This window comes from Trematomus bernacchii, unplaced genomic scaffold (assembly GCF_902827165.1).
Source record: "Trematomus bernacchii unplaced genomic scaffold, fTreBer1.1, whole genome shotgun sequence".
NCBI classification, from domain to species: domain Eukaryota; kingdom Metazoa; phylum Chordata; class Actinopteri; order Perciformes; family Nototheniidae; genus Trematomus; species Trematomus bernacchii.
Window position 1 is genome coordinate 976871 of NW_022987973.1, and position 22241 is coordinate 999111.

Genomic DNA, 22241 nt, shown 5'->3' on the forward strand with positions numbered 1-22241 from the left:
CCTCCTCTTTTTCTTTTTTCAAGCTAACGACCCAAAATCCGCGTTTCTCTAACGGCTGCAAAAGAGGGGTATGAGCAGTATGAGGCATGGCTACATTGGGTGATCTGTTTGGTATTTTAAGCAAAAAACTTCACAGACATGTTTTGTATAGGTATGGCCCTACAATATATTTTTCCAATATAGCATAATAGGTCCACTTTAAATGCAACTGACCATAATTGTCATCATGTTAACTGAGGCTATTTTAGACCGAACGTCATAGTCTAGCAAACCTGATCAAACTGCTCCCAGAGAGTACATTATTTTCAATGTTTTGATATTCTAATTTTCAACAACTCAGCTCCAATAACTCTACCTAAATCTGAAGCTTCAATCATAAAAACCCCATGATAAATACACATGTATGTGTTAGAGAGATGCTTGCTCCAACGATTGCTCAAAATGACCCAGATGTTTAAACACATTTGCACATACTTTATGCACATTGAAGAAAAGTAGACTTTTGTACAATATCTCACTAAATATATTTACATGACATACAATTCGCCATCAGTGCAATACATAGGAATGTTGCATATTTACCAAATGTTACTCTTTCCTTTATGAAGAAAATAAATTCCAATGACAGAAGCTGATATAACTAATGTGTAAAGTAACATGTGCAACTTTCATATTGGTTAACAGCTTCATAGGAAATAAAAAAAATAAAATCTTATTACCACCCTATCAATAATCATATATTAAGCATTGAAAAAGTAATAGATCACATGTACATATTTCATCATATATCATACATGTAATGGATTGCTTTTGTACAAATATTTGATATAACTTTGGCAGTTAATCAGGAACAAAGTTATCGGAAAAATATGAAACAATAATATCAAACTGTCAGTAATGTCATGTAAGCTTGCCTTCCAAAGCTCATGTTCACAGTGGTCATTCAGAAAGGCTGGAAGCTGATGGCCAAAAACAAGGAACAAAAAGCCCGGGAAAAAAAAAAGAAAAACATTTCCATCCTTTCTGCTAAGACTGTTAGCACTGGAGGCTGTCGTCATTGTTGTCATGGTTATAAAATTACAAACACCTATGAAGGTTTACATAGCAGTCATCGCCATTTAAAAAAACATGGTCTATTTTCAGGTCGACTTAAAATACAAACAGTTTGAAGGCAAGGGGACAGGACCCTGCTCGGTGGTCACTGTGGAATCATGGGAGAGACATGACCGAGAAGAGGACATGCACAACAGTGCTGTGAGGAAGAACGTGAAGCCAAAAAACGAGGGTGCAAAATGAAAAGACTCTGCAACAATCAAAACGCCACACTGTCAGAAAATGACTTACACCGGACAAAATAATCGAGCAAATTTCAAACATACTAAGTTCACCATAATTCATATACGTTGGTTTTGTTCTTTTTTTCACTGGTTTGGCACTTTATTGGAACAAATTCTGTTCAAAAAGACTAAATGTTGTACAAAAGGTATTTCATGTCTCGTTAACATAACTCGTAGAATATAGTACTTAATAGTAAGCATACGGTAAGTAAACACTTGTACATACTGTAGTTTTTAAAATGAACATTCCAACAGATGTTTTACGCACATGCACAAAAACAAACAAACAAACACAACTCTCTCTCTCTGTCACTGTCTTGCTGCCTCGCCACATGTGGGCCTCCTGCGCTTCGCTTTGGACATTCTCCAGCTTCTTTTCAGAAAGAACATCTGTTGCTACTGCCCTTTCTCCTTCTCCCTGTTCTATTCATCTTCCACTTAAGACAACACAACTCTTTTAATACTGCGTTTTTGCTGCACATTACGACACTTCCTCCGCCGAGCGTGTGTCCGTCTTGAGACGCACAAACTCTTTGGCCACCTCGTCTGTGGTCCTTTGAGAGAGTATCCTCATGATGGTGAGGCCGGTTTCGTCCATGGAGATGCTCTTCACCAGGGGGTAGTTTGCGGAGCAGCTGCCATTGTCCGCCAGCTCTTTGAGCTGAATCACCGTCATGCCGATGATGCGGTCGTCGCGAGCAAAGCAGTAGTCCTTCACTGAGACGTGGAGCTCGTAGACCTCCGGACCGTGTTCGTTACTGAGAACACTGCGGAGGAAAGACAGCGAGAGATCAGAGAGGGGACAAATATTATGTTCACAAGCTAAATCAGGGCTGTTTGACTACACTGCAGTACTATATAACAGGATATAAAAAGGAGATGATTCAACCTGGATAATAGAACAGTCAGTTACCATTTCAAACTGTCAAATTAGTTGAAAGTCACTTAAAATTAACTTGACTTTTATGTAATTTTTTAAAGATGGATCAAATTAAACAAAAAGGCCAACGTGTCACTCTGAGGAATTGTTCATGGACACACACCAATTGCTTTTGGATACTGACATTTGGATTTCTTGGCAGCTGGATGTCAGTAAAAGTCTCTGGCTGCGGGACAACTACCGAAAAACCATCTTAGTATCTGTGTGGCTGTGATGAGTCGTTTCAATCATGCTTTGCAAGTGAAATGAATTGCTCTATTCAAATGATTCTTTGTTTCAAACCATCTTTTTGTTTCAGGTTATTTTCTGATATCCCCAGCAACTTTTACGACTTCGTAAAAATTAAAATGACATGCCAGAAGTGAATCCAAATGCAGACAGCCCTGAGCCTGCACTGATCGCGAAGGTGTTGCTACATCTCGCACTAAAACCATTTAAGCTGTGTGACTTTAGTTGGATCGGCTCCGAATGACAGTGGTAAAGAAGAGACAAGCCTAAAGATTAATCAAACCGTCTCTTCACTTCCTTCAAGAGTTTCAATGCAGCAAAAGTGTCGGTGAAGCAATTTGAACCCCACTCACAACCTACAACTACTGGAACAACTTTTGGAGTAAGGTATTACAGGTATAATGTTTTATGTAGGTTGCTGGAGGCAAGACTTTAGTGTGCAGAAAGCATACTGAACACTTCTCTGAAGACACTGTTACATGGTTATGGTACAGGATGTCACAGAAATTAGACTTTTAGGTTGTATGTATAACATGCTACAAAGTAGTAATCAGGCTTGGGGAGTCACAGATTATTTGTAACAGGATTATGTAATCAGGATACAACAAAAAAGGTTACTTTATTCACGTAATTCTTTTATTTCTTGTATTAAACTAACACCTTATTCTGTAGGTCTATCCCATAATTTAAAAGGACACATTTTTGATACTAAATATCTTGGTTTCTTCCTGGTTACATTGTTCTGTTGCGTTACATAAGACACTCAAGTAAAAAAAAAACATATTCTTTTCTCTTGTTTTTTGCATTTGATATTCTAACGGAAAGTAATCAGGATACATTACTTTCATATTGTGATACTTAGTTTAAGTTACTAATAATATTTTATAACATGTAACTAATTATTGTAACATAATACATTTTTAAAGTAACCCTCCCATCCCAGGTAATAATAATAGGTGCTTTTAAACATGTTGCCCCCTTTCTCCTCCCCTCTGTAACAAACACTCAGCACGGTGACTTACTATTGGAATGTTTCGTTGTACTTTGGTGACCAGTTGTTATTCTTGGTCTTGGTGCTGAATTTGCGCTTCTTGTCAGCCAGGTGCGGTCCCACGGCGTTGACCTCTACAAACGGCCGGAACATGGCGTTGGTCTGCCAGATGAGGTTGTTCACTGCGACCACTGAGAAACACACAAAATAATTATCAGAAGTGTAGATAAGGTTTAAGGTAAAGCAGATCCTCGTCAAACATTAGCATTGTTTAAATGTATTCTTGGCCCTATTATTGGAAGTGTCTTTATCCTCTTCACCAAGATGATTGTCTGAATGTATACACATTTATTATTTTATGCTGAGATGCTTTCAGAGCAAGTACAAAATAATTTGATAGCAGATACATTTCCACCTCTCTGGAATATTATTGGTAATCATCATAAGATGTGAGTGCCTGTGAGTCAAATTGCAACATTATCATTATATGCAGAACATTTAGCATGGTCGATACATCTACCATAAAAGCCTGAGATACTGATACTGTTTTTTATTTCTATTTTGGTCTGTTATGGTTGTCAAGGGAAAATAATAAAGAAAGGCTAAAGTGCATGTTTTCATCCTGTCAAAATAGAAACATCCATCTATGATTGCTATATTAACCTCGCTGGCAATCACGTTGTCATGTAACTGCTGTGGGCTGATTACAGCTGATTGCCAGCTGCAGTGCGTATGGTGCGACTTCAGGAGGGGGAACGGAAATCATTGGCATCGATGAGTCCGATCGTTGTCGCCGACATTTAGGAAACAAAGATCAGGAGGATAGGAGAGTCATAGACGCAGGTTTTTGGTTGTAACAACATTGATCTGCTGATGTCGCTAGATGTCATCAAGATTCCTAACTGCGAAAACGTTGTGCTAATCCATCATGTAAATGTGGAGTTATTTGAGTGGATAAATGAACACCTTGACAAACACATTTTCTTGCCACTGCTAATGTCTTTGTATAATTCTGTCGCAATACATCCGTAAATTGTCAAGACATTTGATGAAAAGCCCCACATTTTAAACTGTTGGTGGTACTAGCGTTGCAGGTAAAAACACTTTTCCGAGCAATAAATGATAAGTGACTTCCTCAGTGACTAAAAGAATAAAAAAACGAGACCTACTGTATATAGTTAGTACAACCCCAGCTGTGTGTTAATGTTACTTGTTACTTGTTAGACACTTTTATCCAAAGCGACTTACATACTCAATACTGTGGACAATCCCCACAGAAGCAATTTGGGGTGAAGTGTCTTGCCCACGGACACAACGACATGCTGACTGCAGTGGGGTTTGAACCTGTGACCATCTGATCCCAACACCAACGCTCTATCCACTGCGCCACACGCCTCCAAGGTCCTTAATGTCCTTATTTTCTGTTCAAAGCAGACATTTATAACAATGCTGCTAATCATGGCCCAGCAGCACTATCATATAAATGAGATTACCGCCATGAGCTGTCCATGCTGTGTCTTTGAACATGTGCAGGTGTTAATACTATTAAACAGGAATGTCACAAAGTAAGTCTGAGTAAAGGTGATGCTCACCCTTCACGCTGACTTTGTGCTCTCCAGTGCCAGGGTGAGAGATGAGAGTCACTTGCATCGACACCTCCCCCACGGATCCGTTGGATGACTGACCTGGACACACACCAAAACAACAACAGGAGAAGTTAAAAGAGGCATAATAGAAATCACAGAGAATGGAGGAGTGGCAGAGAGGGAGCCAGGGATAGAAATAGAGGGATCGGGTAACCAAAATAAAGCCAGAGTGAGAGAGATGGAGAGAGGATGAAAGGAAACAATCCAAAACTGTAGGTGCAGCTTTTCTCGTGGATGAGGTATCCAGAAATTGATCCAAACAGCGGTGGATAAACAACTAAACCCAGGGAAAAGGAAGGGGAGTAGACTTGCTTTCACCCCTATTAGAGCCCAGTAGCAACAAGAGCCAGGGGTTTACTTTCGCTTGAGGCTGAACAAGTAAAACAACAAGGATAGAAAAAAGAAACATGAAGTAATCCGATTGGCTTGAAGGCCACGGAGGAGGCAGATGGTGTGAAGGGAAACGCTCAAAACATAATGTTCTGCTCAGTGAAATCATCAAACCGTCCAAGTCGACAGAAGCACAATCAAAACATTGGATTTGACTATATTCCAAATGAAAGCAAAACAAGGTACAAGAAAGGAGTGAGAGAGGAGAGGGGAGTAGGGGCGTCACACCTCGCGCAATTACATCAAAATCAAAGGTTCAATCACACAGGGACATGTTTCTGCCAGGAAACGATTTGATTTCTGACAATGTGTCTCACTTTGCTCGATACAGGGCTTCCTGACTTGTGTTTCATCCCGCCCCGGGACAATAAGATATTGAACACTGGACGGTGTGCTGATGTGGTTGATTAAAGAGCATGATCCAATATCTTATCAATATGTGCCGAACATGCGGTGCCACTTATAGAGGGTAATGAAGAAACAAACCTCCTGATTTATTGTAATGAGGCCCCGAGAGGCAGAAAAACATCTCTGCTGCACAATTAAGCCCTGGACTTTTGGGAAATGAACCGAGCAACGCCACTGCACATTTACTTCAGCTACAACGGTTGAAATAGTTTGAAATAAATCGATTGTGTATGTTTTCTGTCAGTAATTGCCTTTATGAAATGATAAACAGACAGTTACACACAGCAGATACTCGAATGGGGAGTTTAAGGGACATGGGAGAGCTGATTGAGGATAAGAAGAATGGCACATAAGGTAGATAATGGAGAATAAAAGCAGATAAATCTGTGGTGGCAGAGAGAGTCAGCAGATAAAGTGAGGAAAAGGCTAACAAAAGGACAGAGTAGTAACTGATAAGAGGGGTGAGTTGTAGACATGAATTGTTGCAGAGTTGCAGTTAATTGATTGAAAGTGTTGCCCTTTACTGTCTCGAATAACGTTGAATGCACAGGAAGTGAGACATCAAAAGAAGATTCCTTTTGAGGCAGAACGCTGTAAAACATGTACTGTATGAACAAAGATGATAGAACAAAGACCATCTATAGGGCATTGCTTCCCTAATGCTTTATGACTACACTAATTATTATACATTTTGAAGCCATAAGGATGCAGCAGTGATTTATGTAAATGCATAAAAAGCATTACACTTTAATTACCAGCAACAATAAAAGGTCATGATAAAGCATGCAATATTAAATATGCCTCAATATGTATTCATTAGCATACTGAGTCCTGACCTCACTTGCTTATCGAGGTGGATATACAGTAGGAGAGTAAAGTTCGGCATTATGTATTTTAGCCCCATTAGTAAACCTCTTGTAGCTGGTGTAAAGCATATATGAGACTCTTATTATCAGCCGCAACAGTGAGGTTGGTGTGTGTGTGTGTGTGTGTGTGTGTGTGTGTGTGTGTGTGTGTGTGTGCGTGTGTGTGTGTGTGTGCGTGCGTGTGTGTGTCATCATGGCATCATGTCTTTCTGGAGACACCTGCTGCACGAGGACCTTCCAATGATGAGGTTTTTTCACTAATTATTCAGGTGTTTCTACTTCTACGTCTGTCTGTCTGTCTAGCTGGGGACAGATTCTGTGACCATGTAATGCCGCAACTGTGCAAATGCAGTTACGAAAGCTTACAGGTGTGCAGCTCAGATCAAAGTAAAGGTCAAGTGCAAAGATGGGAGTGGAGCTGGAACAAGGGAGGTAGAAACATAATGAAGCGGCCTTTTGGACCCCACTTTGAGCCCCCGGTCTGATTTAAAGTCACTGCTGGTGTGATCTGATTGCAAAATTGTCTGTAGTTCAACATAAGTCACAGCTTTAAAGTGTTATGACTGTAACTATAGTGTATTGAAAAGTGTTATGTATGTTTATGAGTGTAGTTATGAAGAATTATAGATGGCCTCTTTATGAACTATAAGGGTGGTATGTTTTTTTTTAATAGAAAGTGTTACGAAAAGATGTGTTATTATTACTGTCCGGGGAGGCTTCAGCACACTCTCTAACAAACAGGAAGAGGGGAATAGACGAGAGCATAGCATGGTCTAAATGTGTCAGAGCACAGGGGTTGGTGATTAATGAAACGGTCTCCACTGTGCTTCATCAAGCATCATCACATCCCCACACTGTTTACTGTCCTAATGCCCATCTACCACCTCACTAGTTCCACTTATATGCTGCAGGACACAGAGAGAATGGATGCTCGTAGGTCCTGCTGCCTGCCTGACTAGCTTTCTGCGTTTGCCATCTTGTTTCCTGCTGCCTGCCTACTGTATGCATCGTTCTGCCAGGCTGAGCACACCGAGCAGCCGGGAGCTTAAAGCTTCCACGCCCCACTGGGCAGAGTTCCCTCTCCAATCTCTCCGGACACCTTGTTAGAGATGGAGTAACAACGTTCCATATAGAGACGGATGGATGTGACGACAACAGATAAAGAGGGTCTGTGATGACAGAGGGAACGAGCGCGCAAATGGGAATTTATACATTTCACACTTCGGATGTACCTTATACGTTTGTGTCATGACAGGGTTGTTATGTGTTTCTAATAAGGAAGAGAGAAATAGAGCATGGAAGTCTTCCAGCCCCTCAGGCTATGGGGTGAAGTGGCCACTGGAAAGTTTGCTTATTTCTTTTCTCCTGAAAGCGATAAATGACTTAAACAGTTAAGGGGATAAATGCAATTACTGCGATTTCCGTTGCAACCAAAGAACATGACGTGACACAGAGAGATCCTCAGAGCACATAGACTGTTGTGGAAAGGAAGCTAACACTGATGGGAAAACAGAAATATATAACGCTTAAAAGAAGCCAGGACTGGAGTCATTATTTGTAATCACTTCTAACGACCAATAGAAGCAGCTGCTGATTTGTAGTAAGGCTTTTCACCTGTATCACTTAAACTATACTGTTACAGGAGCAAATGGCTGCCACAACAGCTGCCGAATACATATTGATCACTAATAGAGTTAATCAAGTTTCATTGGAATATGTTTACTCTTAACTAGTGTCAGACAAAAGGGCTGTGACACAATGGTTTCCACAATAATTAGCATGGTACAGCATCACATGGTCTTGCTGAAATGTTGTCCCTTTATAACAAACAACAGAGCCCCAACCTACGTTTTTCATTATTTGAATGCTGAGGTAAAGCCACTCTCTAAACTGAAACGTAATTCAATCTTGGCTAGCTCATTACCTTGAGAGGTTTGGGTGCATATATATTTCTTGATCAAGGCATCTGTAGGTTGAGTGTAAAGGCTGAGAGCATATTTGAGGGACCTCATATCGGGGCTCTTTTCCAGGAAGGTTTTCTTCAGCCCGTTTCCTCCAGCATGGAAGTATTGCTGTAAAAAACAAACAAGAAAGAACAGATTTATACTTTTTCCTGAGGTGAACATAAACTTTGAAACAGCATTGGACATGATGCAAACTCTTTTTTAGATCACACAAGACTGGATACAGATGCCTGAGAGAAAAGCCCATTATTATGTGGACAGTGTGCATTTCACAAGGAGGGGGAAACACTTTAACAGAGCAGACAAGAGACAACAGTAATTGCCCCTTTTGTAGCTAATGACCATGCATTTAAATCTGAAACCCATGCTTGCTTGGTTAATGCACATTTGTCCTGTTAAGCACAGACAGGGCTTTGCTTCCCCTTTCCAACACTGTCACCACTCCCACATGTGGAGGATTGGAGGGTGACCAAGGACAGATCTTATTAAAAAAGGAGGTGTTGCTGAAAAGTCAAGATGAGTACTCGGAGAGACTGTCTCAACCCTTTATTGTTTTGTCCTTCGCTAGCTCTCCTCTGTAACACATGATCATTATAGGAACACAGGTTTATTTGTCGAGGTGTTTGCAGAGTTAGTGTAGGGTCTGTTGTCGTGATCAAAGTTAAAAAAGGAGATATGTCTCATAACCTCAAAGGCACTGGACACAATTTAAAATACAGTAGACAGAGATTGCGTTTAGCTGCCATTTGAGCCACATCATTACATTACATTACATTACATGTCACTTGTTAGACGCTTTTATCCAAAGCGACTTACATACTCAATACTGTGGGCAATCCCCACAGGAGCAATTTGGGGTGAAGTGTCTTGCCCAGGGAGACAACGACATGCTGACTGCAGTGGGGTTTGAACCTGTGCTCCCTTGATCCGAACACCAAGGCACAACCCACTGCGCAACACGCCTCCCACATCATCTTCATCCCACATGGAATGACGCTCCCCACGCTGGTTGGTAATTGTTTTTTGATCGGGGTCTGCACTTTGAACTGACTCAGCACAGTATGAGGCACTGTTTTCCTCCTCACTTATAACTCATGAGTCACAACATTTGTCTGGCATTTGCCATTTGTGGATGATGCATAAGCTGTCATGCAGGGGGTGAGACTTGGGTGGAGTTTACCCAGAGAAAGACACAAAAAACACACAATCAATTATATATTGCGCGATATATTCATAAATGTAGCCTACAGCGAGCAAACACATCTAATCAAAAGTGTGTGCTTTCCTTGACAAACTGAACCAAGGCTTAGCTTACTGTCAGTAATGATGAAGCTGCAGCTTTTGGAGAAATGTTTTAGAATATGGGTACATGCTGCAGTTGGTATTGCTGCTAGTTGGAGAACTCAAATCAAATTCAAAGGTTAAGATTTACTGAAGTGTCCTTTCATCAAAGGTCATAATATCTACACTATGTCCTACCCCCACGTCTAACTATTAAAAAAAGCGCAGTTCCATATAAGCAAACCAGCATTCAAAATAAAAAAAGTTCCCAAATAAATAGTACCCTACATATGACAACAGGAATTTTAATAACAGGGTGTTATGTTTGTTTTTCAAATTCGTTTTTTAAGAAAAAGAGAATACATAATCCCATGTGTAGTCCATCCACACACAACTCTTTCTAGAACAACAAAGCTGGATTTGGTGGGAAAGCTAAGTCTGTCTTTCTTCTACGATCACTCACAGGTCAGAGTTTACAGAAGGGAACGAATGGTGCATTATGGGGAATCAGTTAAATGGACTGCAAGCCATCTGCCAACAGGTCTTTGGGGCAGTGCATCAGCCCATTATCCCCCATTAGTTTCCACAGAAGTTCAAAGTTCAGTCCAGATAAATTATTGTCAGTTAGATAATCACTACATGCACTTCAAATATTCCTGTAGAAATATATAAATGCAATACTGGGGCTGAAACACAGTACTTTGGCTTGTTAATACCATATATGTCCGGCAGTGGCACAGTCAGTAGGGGCGTGGACTGGGCGCCGTAGGGTCGCCGGTTCAAGTCTCCAAACAGACCTAAATATGGAGTGTGGACTGCTACTTGGAGAGGTCCCAGTTCACCTCCTGGGCCCTGCCGCGGTGCCCTTGAGCAAGGCACCGGACTTCCCCTCCCCCACTCCCATTGCTCCCCGGGCGCTGTACAATAGCTGCCCACTGCTCCTAGTACTAGACTCCTGGTACTAGGATGGGTTAAATGCAGAGGCCAAATGTCACTGTGTGTGCTGTGTGCTCTGCATGTGTGACCATTGAAGAGTCTATTCTATTCTATATGTGCCCTTTGGGTAACATTAAGATCTAATGCTAGTAGTTCATCATCGTGACTGTGTCTGTACTAGTCAATATGTACAGTACATTAAGTTCCTTTTAAACTCTCTTTGTTTATTATCTCAGAATAAGAATATATTTATTGTCATCATGATCAGGTACGACAAAGTGTAGTTTGCCTCTCTCAAGTAAAAGGAGTAGGAACAAATAAATACCAGCAGTGATAAAAGCAATAGTAGCAGCAAGGTAAGGCATTAGGTATATTCAATAGCCGCGTTCACACCGGAGTACTTTTCACCGTACTTTTCGTGTTTAGTTCCGTTAGTACCCCTTATGTCGCGTTCACACCAAAAAGAGCACTTAATCTCGGGAACTTTTACCCCCATTTTTAGTGCCTGCTGAGAGATCGTACTTTCCTGGGGGAAAAAAGTGCCCCAGTTCGGGTTGGCTGGGCGAATTGCAAACCACGCCCCGTACAACTCTGAAATGTTTTGTAGAGCCGCCATTTTATTATCCTCGCATTAGCATTATTAGCATTAGCATTCGCCCAGCGCACAAACGCAGAGAGACTAACTTATGGCAACACAAAACAAAACATGGGAGCGGTGGAGATGAGGAGGTGTCGGCGTTCTGGCGATTTACTCGGAAGGCCAGTCCCCAACTCCGGGGACTTCCGGCCGGAGGACTCCGGGTGGCAGTATACGCCGTGAAGTTGTTTGCTGCCTGCCAGTAAACCCAAAGCAGAAGAAGACGAAGTGACGTCAGCGGCTCATTTGCGTAATCTTCCCTCAGGGAAAAGTACTCCGGTGTGAACACGATCTGTACTAAATGCCCTGGGGTCATAAGTGCCGGGGCTCTGAGTGCCGGCACTAAATACGGCAAAGTACTTGGTGTGAACGCGGCTATCGAAATGGTAATCTTTAGCTACATAATTTACATAATAATAATAAATAGATGGTAAAAGAAAAATATATTTGTTTATATTAATTTATGTTTGCCTCCTTTCAGGGGTGGAGGTGTGTGTATACGTGTGTCACAGTCCTTGGTGTGTGTGTGTGTGTGTGTGTGTGTGTGTGTGTGTGTGTGTGTGTGTGTGTGTTAACAGTCATTATAATGTGTTCTGTGGTTAAGCAGGGATGGGTATGATGGCTGTTCTTAAGTTTGTTCTTTTGTAGATCCCAAGTTCAAAGCTGTTGTCCTGCAGTATGAAGAATGTGACGCAAACAACCCTACACATACATCTAGCTTTCTATCCTTAATCAGCTAACTCTCCTAAGGCATTACTGATCTGCGCTAATTTACTTATCTCAATGGAGAGCTGATGAACACAAAATGCAGCGACATGATTGATCTAAACCTGCAGGTAGTTTCCTTGGAGACGGCAGAATCAATTAGATTTCTCTGCACTTTATGATGCAGTGTTTCCCAAGTGGCCCCTCCACCATAACTCTTTTCTTATCCCTGCAGAACTCAGGCCGGGTCTGGAAATTGTCTCACAATCCCTTAACAACAAACAGTCGTATGGCAGTAAATTAACAGCGCTGCATTTCAAACCTTATTTTGCTGAGAAGCTTCGGGCATCTTTCCATATTTCTAGATATGAATTACATTTCTCAAATTGGTCCAGACTAAGCAGTGTGTCACTTATTCGGATGCATCATCTGTTTGCAGCTACATTGAGTTCACCAGTCAGAAGTAGGGCTGCTCGATTATGGCAAAAATCATAATCTCGATTATTTGGGTCAATAATTTATATCACGATTATTAAAAACGATTATCCATTTACTTTGAAAACATCCATTTATTGAAAAAAAATGGAACAGTTGATTACCCTGAACTTTAAGTATAATTCAACTGAAAAACCAATAAAAAAAATTATAATAAAAAAAAATTATAAAAAAAATAAATTATAATTAAAAAAATAATCGTTTTATTTCGATTACGTTGTTTTCTTAATCGTTGCAAGCCAAAATCGTAATTGCGATTAAAAAACGATTAATTGAATCAGAAGCACATGAAAAGTAATGTGTTAAAAATTTTAAAAAGTGTCTTTGCTTTTTCTTTTTGCAATTTGTGAGGCGACAGTGTACAAATAATTTCTCTATATTTTATTTAAAATAAATCATATTAATATAAACACACATCATGCCATTACAGGTTTATTGAGTGCACCTTTTGCATGTTAGAATCTTTACATAAACATTACTAGTCGACCAGTCAAGCATTAACTGTATGCCATGTTTGCTTTAAACCAGCCTTATAAAACATCAGACAGAATAAGAGAGGAAAGCAGAAGAGGGTCAATTACATCTCTGCCCAGTCCGTCCCCAGCTCATGACATGAGCAACGGCCTCACCATTTTCCGTGTCTTTGATTTACACAACTCTCATTAAAGGCCATTTGCATTTGCATTTCTCTGCTCTGCTATGCTTTATGTGCCTCTCCTGTCTTTTTCTAAAGGTCAAGCTTAGCCATCCAGGTGTCTACTCCCTGTACAGCCAACAGTGTAATAAAAGCCATAAAACTCACCTTGATGGTGGGAAGCACGAGGTCCATGGCTGCACACTGTCGTGGAGTCAAACTTCTGGCTTCCTCTCGGGTCACATGCTCCTGGAGGGAGGAACAAAAGGCACGTTCAAACACTTTAAATTTAAGATGTTTCTCCAGTTTAATGTGGAAGGCCTTAGGTGAACCATGGCACCTCAGCAGGGGCAGTTAGTTACCTTTCATAAATCAGCACCAATTGCAGTCATTTAAAACCCCTGTTATGCAGCAAGGCACCCAGAGGTTTAACAAATCGAGTTTAATCAAGAAAAATGTTTTTGTAGTCTGTGAATGTATTACTTCTGTCTCAGGCTTATTTCCCAGGTGTTTTCCTTATAGGCACAAAGAGAATAGCATTAGTGCTTTATGAAAAGGGGCTTTGAAGAAACTAAATCACAGATGCAAACGCTGCTACTGTAACTTACTCACTTTCACACATCTGGTCCCTTGTGTGTCTTAGTGCTAGCTGCTAAGAATGAACCAACATGAACTATTCTACAAGAGGTGTGCACAATGTGCAGCACTGTGAAATGACCCTCCCCATCCTTTAAATGAAAGGCTCCAGCCGAAACAGACATACATGTCTTCTGTATTCATAATATGAAGTTCTTATTAAAAAATGAGACTGAAACAGAAAAATGTTGTTTCAACAAAATGTAGCCACTATATTCTGCAACAAAACTAAAGCATTAATAATGTAGTTGTCTCTTTTTGATGCCAACATTAAACTGGGGCCACTTGACTTTGTATTGACTCAGTTCCAGTAATCTCCCCATCCTATGAAAACAATGTGGTGAGTCCCAAAATAACTGAGGGCCGCAGGCAGGAAGAAATAGTTCTCCCTAATGAAAACGCCATGATGCAGATGTATACATGTATGCTAAGGCAGATAAGTGCAGCCCAGAAATGAACATGGGATTGTGAAGCCCAATGGAAATGATTGTGAAAATAGCCCTGCAAACATTGTTGTTTGTTTCAGACAACGACATATCAGCCCGATTAACTCTGCTGCAAATCCCCACCATTACATGAGTCAAAGTTCAGAGCACTTGAATATTAAAAGGTATTCATAATACAAAGTAGGTATAACCCCTGCAGTACATGAGGTTATATGCATGCATTAATAATACAATATAATATAATAGAGTTTAGAAAATAAGGATGTAACACATTTTAACAAACACAGCAAGAAACACAACACATATGTACACTGGACTACATAAAGCAAAAACAGTCATAATCATAAATAACAAGCTTTGGGAGAGAGACGGAAACAACCATCTGTGTGATGACGAGCTGGACCCAGAAGTTCCCACAAAGGACATTTTACACACAAAACACCAACATCAGTACAAACACAACAACAGGTAAACACTCACACACACACATATAGGTACATAGACAGTTATTCATTTGCATCCCGCATTTGAATGTGAAATAAAATTCCTCTCTGAGGTATTGTCATAGCGCTGTTGTTAGTGAAACCACAGTGTACCCACTGATCCGAGCCAGTGCCTACTCAGAGCCCCGGGGATTACACATCCTCCGGTCACATGCGCAATTAGACACCAGGCTGGCTAGTGTTGCACTGAGTTACACTTTGAAATGGAAAAGCCAGTAGAACCATATGCAAAACCCATGGTCACTAACCTGGGCGTCAAAATCGACAGTGCTTTTAAATGAGATAAACAGATAGACTCTGTGGTTCAGTCCAGTTTGTATCACTTGAGGCTCCTGTCCGAAATTAAACCGGTTTTTATCCTTTTTAGACTTTGAGCGTGTAATTCATGCCTTTGTTTCTACACGTCTAGATTACTGTAATGCACTTTATGCCGGCCTAAACAAGACCTCGCTGGCACGCTGCGGCTCGGCTGCTTACAGGAACATGCAAGCATGAGCACATCACACCAATTCTGGCTTCCCTCCACTGGCTTCCTGTCCATTCTAGAGTTCATTTTAAGATTCTATTGTTTGTTTTTTGTATATCGCTTAATGGGCTGGCCCCTCAGTACATCTCCGACCTCCTAAAGGTGTACACCCCCTGAAGGGCTTTGAGGTCGGCTGATCAGCTGCTGCTGGTAGTCCCTAAAACCAAGAAAAAGACCAGGGGAGATCGAGCCTTCTCAGCGGTAGCCCCCAGGCTCTGGAACGACCTGCCCCCCCATGTCAAATTGTCGCCCACCCTCCAAACTTTTAAGTCCCGCCTAAACTGACTGACCCGCCTAAACTGACTGACTCGAAAGCGAGGGAAAAGCTTTCGAGTCAGTCTGAGCTACGTTTTATCGATTGTTATGCTTTTATTGTCTGTCCATAGCCTTTATGTACCGTGTATTAATTCTTATGTGTGCCTTTTATCCTTTTATCTTTTCTTATGTGTGCCTTTTATCTATTATTGTAATATTATATTTTATTATAATGTTATGTTTGGTGTGAAGCACTTTGGTAAACCCTTTGGTAAGTGGATTGGATTGGATTGGATTACATAATGATGCTTCCAAATGACATAACCCATCTATACACATTTGTAGATGAAATCCATATGCATAAATAACTGCAGCCAACGGATCATTTTATTTCCTATTAAATACTTTTAATTGATGATTACAGAAAGATATTTTTTTAAACTCTTGGAAGTTATCATGATGTGATTAATGCTGATATTTAGTTACATTTCTACCAAATAGGCTCTTGAGAAAGTGTATTGCGTTGCGTTTATGTGGAGCTGTATTATCTGATAATTCATCGTATACACAGTTTACAATATAGTACATCATGTTCAGCAAAATTAGAGATGTCATGGTTTACTCAGAGGACAATGAGTGGGTTTAGCTTCGCTAAGATTAGCAAAACCCGCCTTGGGTTTCTCCAACAATTACCTTCAGTTTGGTCAGCTGTCCCAAGTCCTTGGCAGCATTGAAGATCATCTGAGCTCCTTGCTGTTGGACAGAGAGATATTTAAATCATTACACAAGGAATAGATTATAATTTAAATGACTGTATACATTAGGATTATAAAATATAAAGCAAGTAAAGATGAAGGGTTACAATTCTCAACATGCAGTTATTACTGTTATTGTGTTTTCATTTTATTTTGGAAGCTCCAAGAAACAAAAATGTTTGAAGACTGCTTGACGTGAATTGCACTTTCATATGTCCATCGATAAGAACAACAAAAACAGTAAATGCGATTTTCCAAAATGAAAGATGTCAACACGGCTCTAAAACAAGGATTAACAATTCTCCCCACGTGTGCGAAGATTTAGAGATGCCATGTTGTTTCATCTCATGTACAGTAATTTGTGTGTTATGTGGGGGAGCTGAACAGATGGAGGAAATCGAAAAAGAGACAGGCGGAGACGAGGAGGGAGGTGGAGTGGAGGCCGAGGGATGGAAATATAACAGAGAAACGAAGGAGACAGATAATTGATCCAACTCACGCTCTGGTCATTCAGAGGAGGCAGAACTATTGTTGTCTCGATGATGTTCAGCACGATTTTCCAAAGCTCTTTGAGGACTCGTTTCAGCACAGTCTTTTCACAGATCTTGGCAAATAACATCAAACTGCAGAGCGGGAAAAGAAGGCCGTTAGTTAGGTCAACACTCCGAGCATGTGTCTCAAACAGAGCCAGCATGAATGAAGGCTTCAACAAGTGATGACGCATTCATAAATAATGTTATTCAATAAATAAAAAGCACCTGTGATTCATAGAATAAAATGCAGCAGCTATGTGCTTTAATCTCACCCCATTGTGCAAGAAGGGTCTAAGAGACAGGAGGAAGGATTTGGTATTTCCATATCATTAAGAGGATTCCCTGTAATACCCTATTGGCCTCAATGTTGCTATGAAAAATGGTGGAGAGAGATTCCTAGAGCTCAGCTGAACCATATCACCACTTCGGTTCTTTCAAGAACGACACAGAATAAATACAGTCCATAGGTTGAATTAATAGACATTCACAGATACTGCAAGTCTCTGCTTTTTTTCTGAAAACAAATGTAAATGGTAATTATTATATGCTGCATTATTCATTTTATTAGCAGTTTTATTCACAATGTATTCATCAACATAACAAAATGTTCTTAATATTGAATTGAGGGCATATCAATGATTCAGGACACTTGCATACAATTTACAACTAGCAGCTTACTATGCTAACATCCAAAATATTTGAAACAAAAGAAACAGTGTTCACAGAGCTAACATTGTTTAGCTGAGAGGGAACCAAGCGTAGCCTTAACATTTGTCTGACAATTGCGTGGGTGAGGATGGATTAATCATCGTTCTTCCCATGCACTTAAATGAAAAATATTGAAAGACACATTCTCGGATGGTATACTTCATTATTTTTTGCATAGAATTTAATCCTATTAAACTTTAAGACCAGCCAGTTTGAATAAGAGGCAGGGATGTAGGTTTTCCTTAAAGAAACATCGTTGTATCAGGTGCTATAACAAGCAGCAGGAACGTTTTGAGTGCAAAGAGAATAACATAGGAGTATAACAGTAAAGTGATAACATTCATTTACAAAAACAATAGATACAAGACAGCTGTTGTGAGCCCACTGGCCACGTCACTTTTAAAGGTTTGAGCAAAACCATCCACACTCCTTCCTTTCACACATCTTGAGCACATTTCACCAGGTGAAGAATTATTAAACATCACTTCAAGGCCAAAGCTCTCAACCTTCATGGCAATGGATGGCTGAGCCTATTAACTGAATGAATGACTTTAAATTGTTTTACAAAAGAGGGTTGCACAGACTTAAGACAACAGTAACAAAACAGCTACAAATATAATATAGTATATACTCACTTTTTATCCAGGAGGTCCATAAGAGGTCTGAGGACGGTCTCTGCGTCCATGGCAGCGTTGCTTCCTTTGGCCGGCCCTTTCATCTGAACCAGCTCCTGGTTCATCTGCTTCACACAGTCCTCTATCACACCTTGGAAACTGTGAGTTGGAAAAAAAAACAGTCTTTTGCTACTGGTTTAATATTAAACACTGCAGCAGAAGTTCATTCCTGAGTTTGGACTTCCAAACTGTATATGTTAATGCGTAGACATGCAGTTATTATTACAGGATGTGTGGTGAAAAATGTGTGAATGGGTATACAGCATATACGTTAAATGTATATACAGTACAATACATACAGTGTCTGTGTTTGTCTGTTTGTGTGTATGCATTTGTAGATACATGTTACGTTTATGTTTGATATGTACTGATATGTTTTAAGACTTATTGTTTTAACATTCATTTATCAGCGTTTATTGTCTTAGGAAGCACTTTGTAACATCTGGTTTTAAATATCCATTCGTTTTTGTTGTAGAGCACTTTTTAAGGAGATCGTAACTCATTCTTGTTGGTCCTAAAATATTATTGAAAAAGGTGTTAGAGGCAGGGGACGTTTTTTGTACAAGATAAAATGCTTCGTAACTTTTTTTGCTTATTAAGCATTGTGCACAGCAAGAGTTCAAGTCAATTATATTCATTGCTGATAACTAAGCAGTCGTGTAGTCGAACACACACACACAGACACACACAGACCCACACACACAGATGTTGAGTCACATTAATGCACACCTGGAGCCAAACACTCCGCTGAGCTCATCCAGCACCGTGTTGAGTTTATTCTGCAGCTCCTTCAGCAAATCACTGGCCTCTGCATCCAGCTGTGGAGAAAGAAGGACAGTTACTACATCATTACACTTCATACACTAGCTCACTAGAGCTCTGAATCTCTGCCTCAAATGCGCTGGGGGTGCCGGGTGTTAAGGGGGGAGCCGACAGGCACAGAGGAGAGGTAACCTGCCTCGCTGGTGGCCTCCCTCTCATTCTGCCTGCCATCTGTGCCGAGAGATGCCCTGAATACAAATGGACGGCTCACCTCCGAGCGCTGCAATGATGACTGCTTGCCGAGTCATAAGACATGATTTCAGCAAAAAGGCAGCCAGCTAGTGGTCTCTCAAAATGGAATATTTGTGTGCACTACTACACAAGGTACAGTAGAGAAAATAGGCTGTCAGGCACCTTGGACACTGTAACATCTTAGTCATATTAAGCTGGCTCTTATATAAACATAAATCTTTGTATCTGCAGAAGTTCTGATACAGAAATCCTCTGACTGAGCTTTTGTGTTCAGGAATTGTTCCTGCAAGTGTTTCACAATAAACTCCTGGAGTGAGCAACTCTGTAATATTTAGTTTATTATTTAGGAGTGTTGATGTTTAATATTACTATCTGTAGTTACATTGTGGTACAAGCATCTAATCCATGAACTTTTTGCCTTAACATCATTAACCATACATGAATCATAGTATGATACAAATTATGATTAGACATGACCTTGCAATGAACAATTGTCCATACCAACTTACACAAATATACTTGCAAAATTGATGGACAGCATGTATGTGTCCATGCATGGCATGTGTTGGGTTTCTGTAGCACTATCTCTATGCATGTGATGGATGTGCAAATGTGTGTGTACTTCTGTGGTTTTGGGCAATTTCTGAGAGAATGCATGAGTGGAGATCCACTATTTGTGCTGTGTGTTGAGTGCAGTTGTGTGTGTGTAAGTAACTGCATGAATGAGTGCTTCTGTGTACACTGTTCGTCTCAGGGCTTATGAATTATGTTCACCATGACCAAATGTCCAAACATTAATGTTTTGGATGGGGGTGGAGAACACACGTTGCTGGGGCTCAGTGCCTGAGATGGATGTGAGGCCAGGCACCGCACCACATGCATGACAGATCGTCATATTAGAACCGATCAGCTTAGCCATGGAGCCGCTCATCTCGCACGTTATCATGGCGGATGGCTCAGCTGGGAAACTGATGTGTAAACTAAACCTTTTAAAGATATTGTTATTCTGCAGACATGCCTCTATCTGAAGCACAAACAGATTTATTAGTGTTTGCATGTGCACCGATCACACTGCTGTCACCTCAGTGGAAAAGATCGCAGCATGCAAGATTTTCCTGTCACAGAGAAAATTGACCATATAGTTGGGGCTGTGATTTTACGCTTTGAGTAACGGATAACATCTTTTCAGGTGATAGCAAAACATACTGTAGGCCTTGGTCTTTTATCATTTACTCTTTGTCTGTGGAAAGTTTAAGACTGTGCTATAATCTGCAGCCTGTCAGTCTCTGAAACTAAGATTTTTTTCCCCATGAACACTGTGTGATTGTCACTGTCTAAATGGGCATGCTGCTACAGGAAATTCGCTCTGCTCTTGGATAAATCAGGCCACCTGTCAGCTACCGAGAGACGAATATTCTGTACTGACTGTGAAATGCCTGGTGCTCGAATCAAATGTCCACCTGACGACTGCAATCCTCTCTGAAAAGCCTTCATTCAAAGGTACTCTGACTTGCCAAGTAAGGCATTTCTCAGGACGAAAATATAAAATCTTCTAAAACGATTTGATTTCATGTGGAGAATAATGTAATGATTACTACTTATATTAAGGTATATGTGGTACTACGAATAGGTAATTGGCTCTCAATTTGCATTTATAGAAAGTACTTTATTTTAATTCCTGCAAGAGGAAAACATCAATTTTAGAATCAGAGCACCTGACTCCTCCAAAGCTACTTTCACTCGATGCTGACTGACATCCAGAGTCCTCCAGAGTGCACAAACTCTGCGCTGGCTGACAGCCTATCAACAGCAGCCCAGCTTTGCTTCCCTTCGCCTGTTCAAACAATACAATATCTACTCGCTGGCAGGTTGTCATTCGGAGACATAGTTGTTCCTGAACAGTGCAAAGTAAATAAAGGTTTATTAAACCAACATCTCTTTAAGTGAGAAAAACACATTAGCAAACAGGCTGACACCAAAAATAACGTCCGAAACCAATCTAGGGAAATCAGTCCATAAATGTGGGCACTGTAAGAGATTATTGCTAATCTTTGTTATTGGTAATGCGATGATAACAGCTTTTGGTAATTACATTGGCTCTCTGGGAGTTAATTGCTGATAGGGAACTATTCTGTAATGAATAGGCTACTGTGCAGAGGAGGAAACTCATATCAAAATGTTACCTTAATACACCTCGGCTGTATGATTAGTATTCAAGAGAAATTATTTAAAATGAGTATAAAGAAATATATGATTGCCCATTTACAATGAATATAATTTAACTTTTTGAAGACTTTTGGTGTCATTACTCTCAGACAATAATGGGCTGGGAGTGATCCAGGTTTCAAATGGCTAACTGTGTGGAGGTGGCACCACTTCAGCCGAGGACACAGCTGGAGAGATTAGTAAGTGTTTGAGAAGCTCATTAAACACGGTCTGAAAAATCCGGTCTGAAGCATTTTGTAGCTGCAGCTCGGGGATAGAGATGATCAAAACCACAACCAGCAGCTTGGCGAATCTCTGACTCCCTTTTTTGGGTCGTGTAAAAAATAGGCAACAACGAACTCGTATCGCTCTACTAAATTAGCCATAGTGGACGACGGGAAAGAAAGCAAGCTAAAAATAAAGATGGCATCGGGTGGGTTGAGCCACTATCCCCAGAGCGCCGGGGATGGTGAGCTTGAGCAGCCTGTCCAGAGGGGTGATGGGTAATTCAGTTTCCGTATGCTCTGT

The 22241-nt window shown here is 40.5% G+C and overlaps 1 protein-coding gene across 2 annotated transcripts in view; it reads right to left on the reverse strand.

Annotated features, from left to right (window-relative positions):
• Positions 1-459: 459 nt before the first annotated feature.
• LOC117471811 (protein unc-13 homolog C) overlaps positions 460-22241 on the reverse strand; it is a 108129-nt gene continuing 86347 nt past the window's right edge. For both annotated transcript variants that reach the window (XM_034117045.1, XM_034117044.1), the window contains 9 exons: positions 19224-19312; positions 18456-18593; positions 17079-17202; positions 16518-16577; positions 13627-13707; positions 8731-8878; positions 5089-5181; positions 3528-3687; positions 460-2104 (listed from right to left, as the gene is read on the reverse strand). In XM_034117045.1, coding sequence (XP_033972936.1) covers positions 1819-2104; positions 3528-3687; positions 5089-5181; positions 8731-8878; positions 13627-13707; positions 16518-16577; positions 17079-17202; positions 18456-18593; positions 19224-19312 — 1179 coding nt within the window. In that variant the 3' untranslated portion in view covers positions 460-1818. The remainder of the gene's footprint in view (positions 2105-3527; positions 3688-5088; positions 5182-8730; positions 8879-13626; positions 13708-16517; positions 16578-17078; positions 17203-18455; positions 18594-19223; positions 19313-22241) is intronic.